The sequence below is a fragment of the Ursus americanus genome, chromosome 21, assembly GCF_024610735.1.
Source record: "Ursus americanus isolate L20-20 chromosome 21, mUrsAme1.1.p, whole genome shotgun sequence".
Lineage (NCBI taxonomy): Eukaryota > Metazoa > Chordata > Mammalia > Carnivora > Ursidae > Ursus > Ursus americanus.
Window position 1 is genome coordinate 30246360 of NC_142147.1, and position 19105 is coordinate 30265464.

At 44.5% G+C, this 19105-nt stretch overlaps 1 protein-coding gene across 1 annotated transcript in view; it reads right to left on the minus strand.

The window, feature by feature from the left end:
• Positions 1 to 19105, minus strand: part of ADAMTS18 (ADAM metallopeptidase with thrombospondin type 1 motif 18) — a 73012-nt gene that overhangs the window by 44882 nt on the left and 9025 nt on the right. Inside the window, exons 7-9 of the mRNA XM_045796049.2 lie at positions 17583 to 17736; positions 9939 to 10034; positions 5434 to 5582 (exon numbers count right to left, since the gene is read on the minus strand). Of these exons, the coding sequence (XP_045652005.1) occupies positions 5434 to 5582; positions 9939 to 10034; positions 17583 to 17736 (399 nt within the window). The remainder of the gene's footprint in view (positions 1 to 5433; positions 5583 to 9938; positions 10035 to 17582; positions 17737 to 19105) is intronic.

Consider the following 19105-nt stretch of genomic DNA (forward strand, 5'->3'; position numbering starts at 1 on the left):
ATTAGAACATAAATAATTATGATCTAATGGCCGGCTCTTTAAGCTCTTGCTAGGTAGACTGCAAAAACCAGAAAGCAACATAAAGGGAAAAAAAGGAGCATAAACCAAACTGAAAATGACCAATAACAGCTTATCCAGCTTCTTCCAGGCACAAAGCAATCGCTTTTTCTCATGCCCACTTTTTTGTGCTTTTCTCCGAGGGCTAAAACCTAGCTATGGATCATCGCATACAAAAGCTCAATGCAAACGTGTAACATGAAAGAAGCCTCCAGGTTAATAAATTTATGTGATTAAAATTCCTTGTCTCTTTAGGAAGCACAAGAATGCTATAAAACACCCCTGGATTTGCTTCAGCATATTTTATCAAATCCTCGTGCAACTGCACGCTAAGATGAATTCAACAGAACCGGGAAGTGTCACGCCGCCAGAATGAGATTTTTTTGCTATTTCAAAACACTCTGGAGCAACTACTTAAACATTCAGCAGCCATTGTGCTAGATCAAATCCCTGACGGCTTCTTAAATCATTATCTGAAAAGCACTTAGAAAAACCTTAAAGGGCCCTACGATAGCCTTATTATTCCTGGTCATCTTTACGAGACATATTTAAAACTCTTAGTTAAAAACATTCTGTCTGAAATTTTACAAATAACGTTCCCTGAGACTACTCAGATCCAACAAAGTGCAAGAGGACCACAGGTGTCACTTTTTCAACTCAGAAACCATAACATGGAAAAGATCTCGAAACTTCCACAGCAACCCCTCATTTTGTAGATGAGGTGAAAGACCGCTGAGAAGGCTCATGAAACTTGCTGAATGGAGATCACACAGCCAGCAAGAGACAGGGCACGGCTACGCCCCATATCTTCGACTCCCCGGGATCCTTTCCCTGACCCCACTCTGCCAGCGTTTACCGGAGTGAGGCAGCGGGGGCCAGCAGGGAAGAGGAAGACAGTCAGGCATAGTGGTTAGGGAGCTGACCTTTTATAATGAGGCCGATCTGGATTTAAATATTCTCTGCCTCTTCCCAGCTTATCTTTAAGCAATTGTGGTTAACCTCCTGACCTGTAAAATGGGGGCAACTGGGATGATTAACTGAGAAAATGTTTGTAAAGAATTTAGGGCTGACGAAGTAAGGAAACAGCCCAAGTGGCCATCAGTAGAAGAATGGATAAAGAAGAGGTGGTATACATACACTGGAATATTACTCAGCCATCAGGAAGAATGAAATCTTGCCATTTGCAGTGACGTGAATGGAGCTAGAAGGTATTGTGCTAAGCGAAATGAGTCAGTCAGAGAAATACAGAGAAATATGAGCTCACTCATATGTGGAATTTAAGCAATAAAACAAACGATCATAGGGGAAAAAGAGAGAGAGACAAACCAAGAAACAGACTCTTAACTCTAGAGAACAAACTGATGGTTACCGGGGGGAGGTGGGTGGGGGGTTGGGGGGATAAGGGCTGGGGATTAAAGAGTACACTTATCATCATGAAAAAAATACAGTAAAATGATTAAAAAAAAAACCCAAAGGTCACAAAATAAATGAGATACAATTTTCAAAAAAAAAAAAAAAAGAATTTAGGGCTGAGTTTAGGGCAGAGTCAGCACAAATCAATCATAACTGTAAAATGCTTTTTGCTTTTAATGACTGGCAAGAATTTGTACTTTTCCATCAAATCCTCAAAATACAGGTACATTTTTCTGCAGCTCTAACCAGGAGTGTTAGGATAAATTGACAGAAAATTCTACCATGACATCTTTGGGTGTAACAAGATTAAAAACAAAAATATAAACAGTCAGAAAATCAATGTCTGGGAACATGATTTTGTCCTTATATTAGACCATTATAAAGGATACTCATTTTTACTTCTGCATAATTTATCATGTCCTGGCTACAAATGGTTACAATATTGGCTGGCTGATCAACAGAACCAGGAAGGGAGCTCTGTTTAAAAAAAAAACAAAAACAGAAACAGAGAGCCAGACAGACAGATGGACTCACTCCTGGGTCCCTCGACTTTCTCAATAAGAATATATGATGGGAAGACACAGAAATCAGTGTTTTTTAAAGCACACTTGGCTATTTTGAAAAATCACCTGAGCCTGGAAATTACTGGCTGAAAAATGCACTGGAGATTTGAATCAATTATTATTCTAGAGCCATGACTCTAGTGGTCTATTATTTTTTTCTCAAACAGACTTGCATTTTAGGAAAGTTCTAGAATGCCTTTGCATGTTTCATTTTCACTACTTAAATTTTTGCAATTAATATTTTTGACCAGACTTTAGAGAAATTCCACTAGGCTCCTCCAGACTGTAATAATTGAACAGTCAGGGAACCAGAAAGTCAGAGGATTAAAACTGTGGGCTCCTGGTCTGACTCCACCACTACCAGCTTGGTGACCCGGGCAAAGATCGCTGCTCTGGGACCCTCCGCCTCCCCTGGTTACTCATTCGTCAAATAACCCGATTAGACAACAGGGTGCCACTCACGCATCTGTTGTAGGTAGACTGGGAGGGAAGGCTGGAGAGCTGTTTCGAGGTTCCTGAGGCATAGCAGAGCTCAGCAGAAAAACGTCCACTTCAGGGGTGCCTGGGTGGCTCAGTTGGTTAAGCACCGGGCTCTTGGTTTAGGCTCAGGTCATGATCTCAGGGTCATGAGAGCGAGCCCAACATCAGGCTCTGTGCTGAGCATGGGGCCTGCTTGAGACGTTCTCCCTCTCCAGCTGCCCCTCCCCGCACTTGCTCTCTCTCTGTCTCTCTCTCTCTCAAAATAAATAAAAATAAAAATGTCCACCCCAGACATGGGAAAGAGAAGAGCCATACTTGTGTGGTACCAGACACTCCAGAACAGATAACCTTTAAACACTTTTGAAGTTGGATCAGTCCCCGAATCAGCCAGGAGTAGTTCATTTTTATGAAACAAAATACATTCTGGGAAAACCATCATTATGTGAAATAAAAGCTCCTACTGCTTCTCACATGAGAAAATGAAACTAGTTAGGTGGAGTGATGTGAACAGACCACATGTTTGAACTGAAGCAAAGAAGAAATCAGTGATTTAAAATGGGGGGCGGGGGGTCGAACCCTCAGTTTTACTACAACAAAGTGAAATAAGAACAGAAAACAACTAATTCAATTGCCTTGGGACAGCTGTGAATGTACTTGTTTTATTTGTGAGACATAATTAAACACTATCCCGAGGAGCCTTCATCTTGTTGAAAATGATAAAACAGCACCAACTGGAACTACATTAGTGATGCTTTTATTAGGCATTTCTAAAATTACAATGTGATATTTCCATGAACAATGCCCTATTACAATGAGAGTTCTCAATCCCACAGATACGAGAGAGGTTTTAATTTAAATCTCAGGGGTGTCATTCACGCACTTTACCAGCACAGCTATGAAATTAGGTAATCTATTTCTTTCTTGGGAAAACACTGAGCTGTAAAATGTTGTGATGTATGAAAACCAGATCCGTGAAATTGGCTGAAAAGATGAAAAGTAATACAATGATTTTAAGAATTCTTATCCAAAATAGGGGCTACATTCGAAGTACGAGGAGGGTGGTTTCAGTAATCGGGTATTAGCTGGAAGTGCATCACAAGCCTGTCTACCATCCCACCTAGTTACCGGATCCGAATAAACCAGTGAGTTTCAGCTGGGGATGGCTTTGCTTCCTCCAGGACATTCATTCAGTAGTCTCGGGACAGATTTGGTTATCACGGGGCTGTCGGGGAGGGAGCACCACCCTACTGGCATCTAGTGGAGAGAGGTCAGGGCTGCTGCTAAACATTCTGCCATGTCCTGGACAAATCCCATAACAAAGATTTTCCAGCCCAAAACGTCAATAGTGTCAAAGTTAAGAATACCGTTAGCCTGATATCCCAAGGAGCGCCTAGTAAACCACGGTCAGAGCGTCTTCCGACCCTCTCCTATTTTGGAACAAACTGGCCTCTTGAGCCAGCTCAGGCTGCTGACTCAGACGAAATGCCAGGTCTTTTAAATTTTCCTTCTGCTCCAGTTTCATTATTTATTTTAATTCTCAATCCACCAAACATTTATGCGATGCTTATAACACGCCAGGCACTTTGTAGAAGTGCTTTGCGAATATTAACTCAGTGGACGTAGGCACTCTCCTTATCCCATTTTTTACCAGGGAGGAATCCAGAGCAGGGAGAGACAGTTGTCTTGGCCACACAGCTGGAGAGAGGCAGGGCCAGAAGGCAAACCTAGGGTTCTGGGATTAGGAGCCTGTGTTCTTGACATTCGCACTATACCACCACTCAAACAGGGCTGTGGAGTGAAATTCCTATTTTCCAAGGATCCCTCACGTTCTCCTCTCTCTACCACATTCTCCAAAGTCCAGTTTCGTCAGTAAGGCCTGTCTCCCTGCTCCCCTTGCTTTCGAGGACCCATCCTCAGCTACCCTGTACTCCTACTCGAGTTTAGGATGAAAGTGATAAAAGCCACATGGACCCGGGATCTGTTTGTTGAATGCCCACTGGATGCTCCGAGGTATGTCAGGCATTCTGCAGACCCAATGCTAATCCCCCCAAACCTTCAAGGGGGCATCACTATCTATCTCCATCTTACACATAGACTCAAGCTCAGAGTTCAAGTGAACTTCCCAGAGTCACATAGTGAATAGGTGGCAGACCCAGGATTTGCAGTCCCATCTCGCTTTCAGACCTGGGCTCTGTCTACATCCCTGTGCCAATCAGGAAGTGTGCATCTCCCGTGGGTTGCACAAGGAGGTGAGAGCAGAGAAGAGCAACATAAAACCCCCTTCGTTTTAAAACACAGATGGCAGTTCAGAACCCCGGTACACCCGGGCCAGAGCGTGCCTGCAGGTGATCAAAGGCCAGTCTCCATCTGTAGACATTGCGATTAGCCCTGTGTTCTGTTTAAAGAAAACGGAATTTGTTGTCGGTATCTTAACAGTCGGGAAATTTCACACACATTTTTTTGGGATTTCTGGTTTCTCTTGAAAAGTCAGGCAGATCTGTCAACACGTGTTGATGTACATTCCTGCAAGGCAAAAATTAGCATACTTTCTCCAGTTCATCAGTTTGAGACACACACACACACACACACACACACACACACACACACACACACACACACATTCCACTGGCCAAGCTTCTCTGCTCGACAACACAGGCATTTGATGGTGTGACCGTGCGGCTCGAGTTCAGATTCAGAAAGGAGCTCGGACTATCACTAGAGTCTCTGGTCCTCCTAGTCACACACTGAGTAGTTCCTTTGTTGTTTTGGGGTTTCTGACCGCCACACCCCCGCCCCCCCTAGTTTGGTCGCGATTCACCGGAGGAAAGGAAGCTGCGCTTAAACCCAACACGCAAGCAAAACAAAAGCAAAACAGTGCATTCTTGCCTTTTCCGAGTACGGACTTTCTTTGGAGGCTTACTTGGGGTTATTGCAGTGTCTCTCTTGATACTTGACTCCTCCGCCACAAGTTCGCGAACACTCTGACCACTTGGACCAGGCAGACCACTGGCCGTGGACGGGCCGGGGCCCGTGCTCCCCGAACTTCACACACTGGCCTTGCCGACACCACTGCGGAAAGAAGGTGTGACACGGTTCCTGTCAGAGTCCACGTGCGGACAGGAAGGAGAGGCAGACACCTGCCCATTAACGGGGAACACGAGCATGTGGGCAAATGGGAGGGCGCAGGATACCCCGGCAGAATTCCCTGGCCGGCCACACTTTGCCAGCACCCGGTCACTCTGCACCTACCGCGTGCGATGTGAAAGGCTGGCATCTAGAGGAGGGGGCACCTGTCACCAGCAGGCGAGGATCATATGCTTTGTGAGCCGTTGAGGTGAAATGTTCAGATAAGATTCCACCCAACAGCCAAGGGAGTCAGCGCATGCACAAGGACCACGGAGCCGCCCCTGACATTGAGCAATAAGGCTGCTTCAAGAATAATGTGGGTCATTCACTCAAGGAGAACCAGGCTTTTTCAGGTATGAGCACGGAATTCATCATTCTGATGATCTCATCATAAAAAGAGATATAATTATGCAGGCATTTTTGTTTATCCCCAGCCATCCCTGTGGAGCACTTCTCAGGGAGCTCCAATAGCTCTCGGTCCAGGCAAATTGCGCTCCTAGATAACACCCTTTGACCTTGTGTCTGTATGAAAGATCCGTATTCCAGACCCTCGGATGACTGTGGGCTCTCTGAGTGTCTTTTATGAATTAGCTCTGGGTCTTTCATTCGCCAAGGCTCTGATTGAGCCAGGGCAAGACGGTTTTCTGGGCTAACCTTTCCATTTGTTTTCCTTTGCAATATATTCCAGGCTTTGCTGGTCATCAATGTCCTTGGGGTTTGCATAAGCCTCTGGTAGTGGTTTTATTCCTGCGGTGCTTTTATTATGAGCAAGTTCTGCGTGACTTAGCGTAACAGCACACTTTCCTAAAAGCCTCTGCCATGAGATCCAACGGGTTGGGGTTTGGACCACGCTGGGTTCTGCCGAGGAGTGGGGCTTCAGTTACAGAGTTAGGGGGAGGTGGCTGGACTTTCAAATCTTCACTTTCCCCCCGGGATACATTTGGCTCCTTGGCTGTTTATTGCGTTGTGAGTGCACTTTGCCCAGGTCAAGATACTGATTCCTTTCTTTGAATTCTTGCCGCGTACGGATTGCTTCTTGTGTTTTTCATTTGTCTTTTCCCTGGATTAACTGTCATTTCAGAGTTTGCATGAACTCATATAACACCATTGAGCACTTTTAGGGGGAAAGCAATTAATTGGTCACCCGAGGATTTTGTCCACTGTGAGCAGGAATGAGAATCTTCCCGACCAGGAATCCCCGGGACTCTCCTGGCTGAGCTCAGCGGCGGACACAAAATGACAACAGCCAACAATAACAGCAGGGGCTGCACTTCATGAAGTTGCTTCCAGGTGCCAGAAGTAGTGCCGGCCGGGGGAGAGGGAGGACTCCCCATGCACTTTCTAACGTAATCCTCCCCAAGCGCTAAGGAGTTAATAACTATTTTCTGGATGAGAGCAATTTAGCAAAGAAATACTAACACAGCTACCCAAGCAGCCACACAGTGAGCTGAGGCTCGATTTCAACTCCGTCACTGAAGCTCCTCAACAGGATACGCATACTTCTCGCCTCAGAGGCAAACGCCCCCCTCTAGGTCTTAACCCTAATTTCTTTTTTTAAGAAATACGGTTTTTAGATCTGTTCCAAACCTTCAATTAATTTAACTTTCTTTTATTTCCAGATTCATCCTAGTATTGGCTTAGGTTGCTAACAGATTGTCTCCTCTGGCTTTTTCATTCAGTATAGAAATCAGAAATAAATACATAAACACACACACACACACATACACACACACATCCTCTTCGGATCTCATTGCAGAGGCTTTTAGGAAAGTGTGAAGTTATGCTAAGTCACGCAGAACTTGCTCATAATATGCATATGTTAAATACGGTGTGTGAATACACACATGCAAAATCCACATTTACAAAATTCCACATATAAAATTGTACCTGTCCATCCATACATAGATATGCACGTCTTCGAATTTCAAGTTGAGTGGCCGTAACTGGGCTTTTAGGACCGACAGCAAACACAAGGCTTTCTTTCCTTGCACGTGTAACCAGATGGACATGTGGTTGTTCACATCCTCACATGTTTACTGAACATTCATGGTCCAAATATCATGAATGACCAGGGACTAGAGAGAGATGGGCAAGGACTCAGCTAGGTCCCAGCTACAAAGGAACAAAACATGGAGTAGCTGCTACTCTGTAGGGCCCGTGAGATAAAGCATAAGGCACAGTCCTGGCCTCACGGAGTGTGTGGTCTAATGAAGAGCCAGTTCCATCCCCCAGCGGAGGGAGAGTCCGAGGACCTTCCATGTGGATGCTGTAATAATTAAAGTGGGGTGATGACGGACAGAACTCATCTGAACGCTTTCTGCTGGTCGGGGGCATCCCCCATGCAGTCAAGGGGCGTTCCCGCAGTATTTAGAACTGCAGGCTGGGTCTTTTAAAATAATGAGGTGGGGGAGTGGTGTGAGGACATCTGTTTTCTAACTTCTGGCCTGATGTGTCTCAGGTTACAGTAACTGCAGTCTAATCCAGGGGCATTTTCATGCCCATGGACCCACATCCCTGGTGTATGTAGGTAATACAACTTTAGCCCTATGCCACTTGGCACTTACTTTCCTTGCTTAGTATATCAATCTGTTCTTGTACACCCTCTTACGTTTAATGCTGGTGCTTCCATGATGAAAAAATACCCACTAACCTTTGAGTGGCGAGTCCTAAATCTTGATGCCCTAAAAATAAAAATGACAGGGTGCCTGGGTGGCTCAGTCAGATGAATGGCTGCCTTCCTCTCAGGTCATGATCCCAGGGTCCTGAGATCGAGCCCCTCATCGGGCTCCCTGCTCAGTGGTGACCCTTTTTCTCCCTCTCCCTCTGCCCCAAGCCCCCACTCATACTCCCCTTCTCTAATAAATAAAATCCTTAAAAAAACAAAAAAAAATGACTTGAGCAGTACTTATATGTTCAAGGAATTACTTCACTATTTCACCTCATCCCACCTAGAACATTCTATGCACATTGTCAATGAGAATCCTTACTGGAATTTCCTAAGACAGGTAGCTCTGATGGAAAGTTGCACATAATACCTCCATTTTTTAAAAGCAGCTTAGTTTAAAAAAAAAAAAAACCAGAGTTTAAAAATGCAAATCTTTTAGGAGATGTTGAATAAATGACTCAACAGCTAGTAAGCATTTTGTGAACACTCGTCAATTTTTGCGTGCCTGTAGTTTTGCCTTTATCGTTAGCCTCTCACTGGAAGCCCCTCTCCCATCCAGATGAGGAGCCTCAGTCCACGCTCCGACACACATCCCGGAGTACGCACTCACTGCACTCCATTCTCAATGCACACCTAACCCCCAGCACCGACAGCAAGTCGGGGCTTAAAGGAGGTCCGTTTAAAAACAAAGTCAAGAGTTACTGGCTTCTGCACAGGCTTCCCCACTGGACTGGGAGTTCTTGAAGAGATAAAACTGAATTTTGTTCGTCTATGTATCCCCAGAGCTTCCCGTCTCTGCTATCTAGCATCGGTAAGTTGTGCAACCGAATTCACTTTAAGTAACCGAGTCTTCTCTACGGGCTCGTGCTGCCTCGAGAGAGCCAAGAGCAGAGGTCAGAGAACCTGGAGCATCTCCACGCTCCCCTCTCTCACAGCTCTGGATCATGGTCTTTCAAAGGAATGCACCAAATCTGGGTCACTTACTGCTCCATCAAGTGTGCCTCTCCCTCCGCATGCTACTGGGAAAGGAGAAAAAATGCCAGAAACTAATATACGAATGTTCTTCAGCCAAAACACAGAAATCTCCCATATTGGAGATGGTTCTGAGGGTTGACCATACTTGGTGGCTGCTTTCTGGTACAATCGAGACGGAGACATGGCTTACCCTTTGCTAGGAGTCCCGCTAAGTGACGGGACTCCACCGAGCATGTCAGAAACTCAGTGACGGGTCCTGCGACGTGAGCAGTAGAGGCCCTGTATGGGGGAACAGTCCTTCCTTTGCTATAAAGGGGACATCTGCTCCCTGACGCTTTTCTATACTGAATCAAGTTTAAAAGGCAAACAGTATACAGTGAGAGCTTCCACCTTGTTGAAATAGAAATATTTCATCTAAAAATGGAAACCAAAGGCAGAAAAAAAAAAATCATCCTCAACAATTGAGCCAATTGGGTGACATTAGCATTGAGTTTTTATAATAGCTGCAAAATAATTTTGGTTAATTTAAAGACAAGTCAGAAAATGTATGCGGCCAAGGCATTCCATTCAGAGGTCCCAGTACAAATAGTTTGTACAATGGTTTGTTTCTATGCATTATCGTGTTTCCAGAACTAAAAACTAACAAGTACGCAGTTTACCATACTCAAGCCACAAACGGTCCCTTCCGCCGCAGGCATAAACTTGGTCTCACACCTGTGGCCCACTCGATGGCACCAAAGTGACTTGCAAATGTCCTGAAAGGAAAGAAGCAGCAGCTGGTAAGGGTGTTGATACAATAAAAACGAAAATACCCAAAGCTTTTGTACACGATATTGTATTTTGAGGTGGCTGAAATGAGACGTGATCCAGGAAGTAGAGGCAAGTGAAACTGTAGCTGCAAGGTAACCAGTAATGGGTTGTAGCAAATATATCAGCAGGAAGTTTCTATGCTACCTGCATGCGTGTTTAGTCATGATGGGGAGGTAATAATAGTTCACTCGGGACCATTCGGCTTGAAACTAAGAGACCTGGTTTGTAATCACCACCACCACCACCACCACCACCAGTGAAGCAGGAGAGGTCGAGACTGGAATCAAGCACATCTGATTCAAATCCTTGCCCCAGAATTCCAGGTTCCGCGCCCTATGGACCTGTTCTAGAAGTCTCTGATGTGCAGTTTTCTCCCCCGGGCAAACAGTGATAAAAGGAGCTCTTGGCTTTCCAGGCTGGTTCTCAAGGATAAACGGTAGAAATGATCACCATCATCACCTTCCTTCTCTTTATATGAATTTTCAGGCATTTTGACAATTCTCACACTAGACCATGAAAGAGTTTACCTCTCATGCCAGACTGTGGTGGGCAGAGTACTGCCCCCCCGCCAAGGGACCACATCCAAATCGCTGACACCTTTGACTTGCAGTTACATAGCAAAGGAGAATTAAACCTGCAGATATAATTAAGGTTGCTAATCAGTTGACCTTGAGATGGGGAAACTATCTTAATTTTCCAAATGGGCCTAAGATGATCACGAGGGGCCTTAAATAGGGCAGAGAAAGACGGAAGAGAACCAGAGAGAGGACAGCGGGAGGAGGACGAAGGGGGATGTTGCTGCTTTGAAGATGGGGGGAAGGGGCCATAAGCCAAGGAACACAGGAGGCTTCTAGAAGCTGGGGAAGGCAAGAAAGTGGCTTTTCTTCTGGAGCCTCCAGAAGGGACACAACCCTGCCAACACTTGATCTCAGCCCCGTGAGACTCATTCCAGATGTCTACCTCCAGAACTGTAAGAAAATAAATTTGTGTTAAGTCACCAAGTTCATGGAAAGTGAATTAGAGCAGCCATAGGAAACTAATACTCTTACCAACACCATTTAGTGGTGGACACTAAACTAATTCCCCATATAAACTAATTTAGATGACGGGACTGAGCAAACTACGGACACGTTCAAAGCCGCCAAGTGACACAGCTGGAGGCAAAGGCAGGACTCGCACTGGCCTGATTCCAGCCAGAGTCCTTGACCACTGCTCCCTGGTCCTGGATTTGCCAAAAATGGCAGCTGGAAAGCTCTCAACTTCTCTGAGCCTCAGGTACCCATCTATAAAGCGAGGGGACCGAACCGGATTCTTTCCAGCTCAAACAGCTGAAGTTGCTACTCAGAATTATGTCATTAAGGGAATGTCAAAATCATGAAATGTCAAAATGATTCCACTTTGTTTTCCACAGTCTATTTACTGGGATAGACGTGTGAACGCGTACACTTGGGGGGAAAATATTAACAACCAGGGAGGAAACAAAATGACTTTTGTGGTTACTTGGTGTGGCCCTGAAAATTCCACTAACCAGGCACCCAATTCCCCAAGCCTTCCAGTTAATGTAGATTTCACGGTAAGACAATATGGCAAGAACAAGCTCAGGGGTTATTTCACAAAGAAGTTTCCACAGAACCAAGATGAGGAAATACGGGGAAACCAGAGATGTGTGCAGTGAGCCCGATCTTGCAGACCACAAAGCCCTTCCCCCCCAAAAAGAGAATGGAAGGGCATTCAGGACGCTGCTGGGGGACCACCACCCACCTGTGGCCCCAGACATGTGCGCCACACATACCATCACAGCACTTTCAAATCTCAAAACAGCTCCTAAGACACAACAAGTCAATGTTTCCCACAGACGTGGACCTGCCACTGACATTAGTAGAAAGCATGAGGCAGCCTTCCAACAAGTGAATCAGCTGCCTCCTCTCTGTGTGCTCTCCTCCATGTATCACCCTGGGCCTGAGGGGAACAGCTTAATGTGGAAAAAGACTGTTGACATCAAAATGGAGAAATGAGAGGTAACCATTGAAACCCAGCCACAGTTAGAAAGGCTTTCAGAATTAAACCGTTTCCCTCCCGACAGCCAGCAGGCAGCCATAACCCATACCCCTCGCCGATGTGGCAGCCGCCGAAATGACCCCGGGGCAGACCCAAGCAAAGGAGACCTGGATTCCACAGCCAATGCCAAGCCACAGGGCTAAGGAGAATGGGCAGCTGGAGAAGACCGGGAAAATGAGGCAAAACACAAAAACACAGGATTCCAGAGTGAAATCAGACAGGCTGTATGAACATGTTATTTCTTTTGTGGTGAAGTACATAAGTCAAACGTAATTATAGCCAACTACATGCTTTGACGACCATGAGAGTCCTCTGAGAAAGCTCCCTTTCAAAGTAAACAGAAATGGGAGTTTGCACTTTTTTTGCTTGCTCTTCCCTCTTTTTTCCCCCCAGCATATTCGACTAGCTTTTTCTTATCTGTAATTCCCTAGATTGAAGTCATAATTTAAGGGAAAAAGAAATAACCACAGAGACTCCAGGTCTCGTGTTGCCTGGATGTGATTTTTAAGGAGAGTCTCCACACTAGGCATTACTCTGTCCTGTCAGTCATCGACCATGTTGTCCTGTTGTAATCCAAAGACTCTGAAGGATGCCCCTTCAAGCGAAACCCGATGTGCTAAATATATTAATGGTCTCTGCATATCAAACTTTATAAACTACCGAACACATCCAAAACTAAATTCCCCATCTGTCCCCCCAAACCTATTCAGCCTCTTCCAGCTCATGTTATGACACCCCATGCTTCTGGTTGCTCCAGCCAAAAATCCTAGAGTCATCCTTGACTCCCCTCTCTCTCCCAGAGAAGTCATTCACTCCTGCTTCCTTGAGGAGGAATGAGAAGGGGACAGATGCAAAATCCTCCACTTTATGAAAAGGGGGGTGCTAAAGAAATGTTCGCTTTAGTGACCACTGTAAATTCAGTAAAGGATTCCGGGTATCTGCCAACATGGCGGGTACACGCTATGTATCCGCCATCCACGGAGGCAAGAGGCACCCCTAGTCAGTTATAATACGGTACCACAGGTTTATTATGGTCCATAGAGGGTGCAGATGGAACCTGGGGGAAAGGAACATTTAAATCTGTTGGGGAAAATAGGAGGTAACACTTGCGCTGAATCCTGGACCACAATAAAAGATGATTAGGTATTTGTCACATGGGTGACCAGGCAGCATTCTAGGGTGGGAAGCATGTATACAAAGACTTGGAGACATGAAAGAGGGAATGGTTTGAGAAAATACAAGGACATTAACATAGTTGGAACATAAGTCCATGGGGGAAGTTAATAAAAGATGAAACCTAATGTAGTCAATTTATTAGATTGCCAAGCAGGTACAATTTTAAATTGTAATTTTAGATTACTTTAGATTTAGATACTAGGAAGTTTCTCTTTATTTTCCTTTTTTGTGTGTCAGAGAGAGAGAGTGCACAAGCAGAGAGAGCAGCAGCAGAGGGAGAGGAAGAAGCAGGCTCCCCGCTGAGCAAGGAGCCTGAAGCTGAACTCAATCCCAGGACCCTGGGATCATGACCTGAGCCAAAGGCAGATGCTTAACCGACTGAGCCACCCAGGCATCCCTATTCTCCATTCTTTTATCTCAAGGTCAAGTTCTTTTTTTAAAGAATTTTGAAAATTGAGGTATAACTGACAGGTAACACTATTAGTTTTGGGTGTACAATACAATGATTTGATATTTGTATATATTACACAATAACACCACAATAAATTCGGTTAACATCTGTCCCCATACATTGTTACAATATTTTTCTTGTGAGAGGACTATTAAGATCTACTCACTCAGCAACTTCCCAATATGCAACAGAGTATTAACTATAGTTACCATGCTGTACAATGCATGTCCTGTGACTTATTTTCTAGAACTTTGTATCCTTTACGTCCTTTATGCATTACAATGTCAGATTCTCAAAAGAGAAAATACATGCTCATCCTACTATTTTTGACATGACTTTTCTTCCAAAGGAAGCATTCTCAGAGGTGGTGAACACAAACATATTCACTAGAATTCAAATACCCTCCCCGTAATTCCTATTCTGCTTCAAACCCTCTTGGTGCATCTGCAAATGAACATTTTCGGAGCTTTTGCTATGTGACAGCAACGGCTGGCAGCTGAAGTGACGGAGTACAGGCTACTCGCTGCTGACTTAGTAACAGCAGCCTCAGAAGCACTGACCAGAGTCTCGTCCAGAGCTTGGGGCACTGGGGCAGACAGCGTCGATTCCTTCACTGTCAGTCAGCAGGTAACACGCGTGTAATAACCAAATGCACGGTCTCCCCAGTTGCTGTGGGAGGGGACCTTCCTTTATGTGTGTCCAAATAATGTGGACCCATCCGTTACCAACTCATTTTCCCAAACACTTTGCAAGGGAAGAGAGATCATGCTTGATACACCGAAGACAGAGCAGCCGTGGCTGGGAGAGGAGGGAAGATGAGACGGGGCTGGGAGACAGCCAGCTCCAGGCCCCGGACAAGGGAGCCACTGGAAGAGAGGAGCCTGGGACGGTGATGCTCCCGGGGACAGGAGGGGGAGAGCAGGGAGGAAAGCCTGGGCATTCGTGGAGGGGTGCCACCGTCCCAAGAGCTGCACCCTCACAATTACCAGGGAAGAACTGTCCTTACGTTACAGATGTGGACACAAAAGCCAAGGGAGGTTCAGCCATTTGCTCAGGGTTCTAGGACACGATGGAAGAAGGTTTTAAACTTGGGTCTACGCAATCCCAAAAGTCAGAGGGTGTGTGTGTGTGTGTGTGTGTGTGTGTGTGTGTGTGTGTGTGTATAAAACTGAAGACTGCATAATTCAGCAGTGCCCAACCTTGAGCATGCATCAGAATCACCTAGAGCCCCTGTTCAAGCATAGATTGCCAGGTCCCACCCCTAAACCTTCTTATTCTTTAGAACCAAGATGAGACCTGAGCATTTGCATTTCTAACAAGTTCCAGGGGATGCTGATAACTGCACCCCTGTTCCAAAGACACTTGAGATTCTTTCCTTTTTCTTTTTTTCTTTGTGTGTGTGTGTGTGCTTCTAACAATTACGCAAAACTGCCTTTTCAGGAGGCATACAGTTTAAAAGAAAAAAGAAAAAGAAAAAGGCAGTGAGGAGAATAGGTTTATAAGGGAAAGCAACGACAGGACAGTGAAGACCCTGAAAACAAACACCATCATTTTCCTGTGCTGCTGGAGATGGGTCTACACTGTCCAGACCAGCAGGGCGAATGGGAGGTTTGCTTGGGAAACCCCTCCCACGTAGGGCCAGACAGGAAGTATCTGTGATTCTCAGAGGTAATGCCATGGCTGGTTACAAGCAGGTATTTCCCACCCCCTCGGCTGTGTGTGTGTGTGGGGGGGATTTCCGCATTCGGGATCTGCCACCTTCCCTGTCTTACCTCGCAGTCATCTCTAATCTCTCCCTTAAGCGAATCTCCCCACCCCTCCAGGCATTCTCATCCCTGTGCCTTCCTCATTCTATCCAGTCTTCTAGTCTGTATTTCCCACTTCCCTCTGCTCTGCTCCCCAAGGGAGACCATCACACTGAGGTGCTGTCTCTCGAAAGTATGGTTGGTTCCAGTAAAGTATCTGGCACTGAGGAGTGGCTGTTTGAGCCCCGCACGCTGTCGGACACGGAACAGGAACCCCACGTGTTTGCTGAATGTCTGATCCTGGAGGAATGATAGTGATTTTTAAAAACTTCCTTTATATTTCTAGAGAAAATCAAACTCGTTACCAATTCTGTATTTGCTGCATAGTAAGCGCTTGATAAATGTTTGATTCATGAATGTGTAAGCTAGTGAAACCTTTAGGGATGAAGGGAAGAGGAGACCGAGCTAGACAAACTTCGTCAACAAAGTGAATGTCTACGGACTTCTGCCAAACACAACAACTTAACAGGCAATTAGAAACAGTTATAAATTAATTATCATATACATGATACGCCAGTATTTGCCAAAATAAGGTCCATGTACCATGGAGGATACACCAAAAAAATTGTGGATGGGGTGTGGGTACATACTTCTAATAGTTACACATTTAAAGAGCATTAGAAAAGTATGTGGTCCTCTATCAAAACCTGTGATTTGGTGCTTCTTAGGACTGGACTTATGTATTTTTAAGTGAGTTTATTTATTAACAAAGCAGCACGTGATACAGGGCATCTGGGTGGCTCAGTCGATTAAGCATCTGCCTTCGGCTCAGGTCATGATCCCAGAATCCTGGGATTGAGTCCCGCATCAGGCTCCCTGCTTAGGGGGGAGTCTGCTCCCCCCTTCCCTCTGCCTCCCTGCTTGTGTGCTCTCTCGCTCTCTCTTTCAAATAAATAAATAAATAAATAAAATCTTTAAAAAAAAAACACAATACAGAGGCACAGCACAAAGAATGAAGGTAATTATCAATGACTAAATGTTGACGTTCATGACTGAGGCTTAGGAAACACTCCTATCACCTGGAGAGAAGGAAGCTTAACATCAGTGTGATGGACAGGTTTAAAAGTTTTGAGGCTTTGGGCAAATGGAATACACATTCTCTGAGCTCCGTGTAAAAAATGATAATTCTCCTTTCAAAAGGTCTTTGTGAAGATTGAGGAGAAGTTAAATAAGTCTCCAAGGAGATGCCTTATGTGGAAGAGGCTCACGTGGCAAGTGCTGGGGGTGGTGGGAGGGCAGTGCTATCCACAATGGGGGTAGCTGGGGCTGCAGAAGGAGGAACAGACAAGATGGGGGAGGGGAAGGGGGAAGAATAGGAAGAGAGTAGGGAAAAGGAGCTATAAAACTTTGTCATTTCCCAGTTTCCAGATACCTAGAACTTCCACCTTGCTCTCTGGATACCAGGCAAGAGAGACTTAAAACCGATTCCACTTTGTATTGAAATTGAGACGGCCAGTGATGGAGTTTTGGACCAACTGGTCCAATGTTTCTCCCATTTCTACATCCTGGACCTCTGCTTTCCCATCAGTGTTTCTCACAATAGTGAAGGGAAGACTGGACACACAAAAAAGCTGGCTGTCAACAATTAGTTTTCAGATTCCATGAAGGCATATGTATACCTTTTGAGGTTGTGATGCTTTTTCAACGTATTACGTTAAAAGGGAAGATGAACACAACAATAATAAATGGAATGATGAGAAGTAGGTAAACGTGATTGTACCCAGATTTACTACTTGTGATGAAATCCTCATCTTCCCAGGAGGGATTTTCTCCCAGGGATGCAGTCGGATGGTATTTAAACCAGGCATGGTCTATGGGGGATAAGCCTGGATAACTCATTGACATTAAAACTGCCACTTAATTATCATGCCAAACAACTGACATTTTAGAGATAACCCAGACTCTGACCCTTGGCCTTTGCAAACCAAATGTTTATATTTCTGTTAGGGACACAAACACATCGCAGAATCTTAATGTAAGTTTGAAATCACAAGCAAACATACCTTCACAAAACCAAGGCTGCATAACTTGGCTTTTGCTCCAAATTGCCACTTGCACTGTGTGTCAGCGTCATAAATCTGTCCTGGTAGTTTGTCCGGATATTTATACTGTCCTGTTTGCTTGGGCTCATCCACCAGACACCCAGCCTGAGGTGTGCTGCCGTGGAAACACATCCTTGTTAATTCCTGTGTTTATCTGTGATCTTTCCACATAAAACAACACACCTCTGAATACACTCACGCAAAGAAAAATATAGCATGGTGAAAGATACAGGTAATAATGGAAGTTAAAATGTGTATTTTTTTTTCCAGAGAGTGAGTCCTGTCCAAGAAGATGGAATTTACACAGCTACGGAACGTCTCACCCGGCACTGGAAGTTATAGCTCTCCAAGTGGTTTGGTTTGGCCAGCTAGATGGGAAAGGTCAGTATATTTGAAAACTCTCCCCAACGATCTCATCCAACAGTATTCAACGAATTTTTATTGGGTGCCTACCGTGTGCTGAGCACCAGGCTAAGTGCTAAAGGTACAAAATGAAGTAGACGGCGTTAGTACATGCCTTCATGGAGTTGAAAGTCATGCTGCATCTTTTAGAAATAATGGGGCAGTGGTCAAAGATGTATTTTCCCTCAAATAATCTTTACAAGCAAAAAATAAGTTAGGTTTTTTAAAGCATCAGGAGAAAGGATGCATTGGGGTGATAAGCAGAATAATTCCCCAAAGTGTACTCAACTGGGATGTGTTAAGAAAAAAGATCAGTCTGGATGGTGGATATGGTTAAATAGCACCTTTCCTCCATTCACCTTAAATAGGTCAACTAGGATATCAATGAGAGGCAAAATAGCATGGTGGTTAAGGATGATTCTGGAGGCAGACAGATGAGCATCCAAGTCAACCATGAGACCAAGAACAACTCTAATATACCTCATTACTGACAGTGACTTCCAGTAGGAGTTGAACAGATCCAACAAGAAAACGTAATGTGTTTAACGCAGCAGAGTAAGCATTCAAAGTCAACTGTTGCTAACTTCACCCCAAAACATTTAACTGTATCATATTAACAATGGAAATTCAATCTGTATTTACAATATTTTTATTCCATTCTCACATGAGATAGAAAAGATAACTTCAAGCCCCACATCATAAATTTATAACTAATAAGATAATCTTCTATTTGATAAAACTTACCATTAGCAAAAGGCTTGTCGAGTTTTTACTGTTCTTTGGGATATTATTTGGTTAGACACCTTACGTTTAATCAGCTTTGCCTATGTGTATTACTAATTCTGTAAACATCTGAAAACAGTATGCAATAGTACAATTTAAGAAAAAAGCATAAATATTATCCATTCCCAGAGATAGTCTGTTAGTTTCCCTAACATTTGGTCAAAGGGAGATGGGATTAGAACTTGAGTGTTCTTATGAGTCAACATAGCATGATGAGATATATATTAACAACTGGAGTGCTATTGTAATTACAACGGTCAAATACACATTGTTGCTAAATAAAATTAGAGGAAACTTCA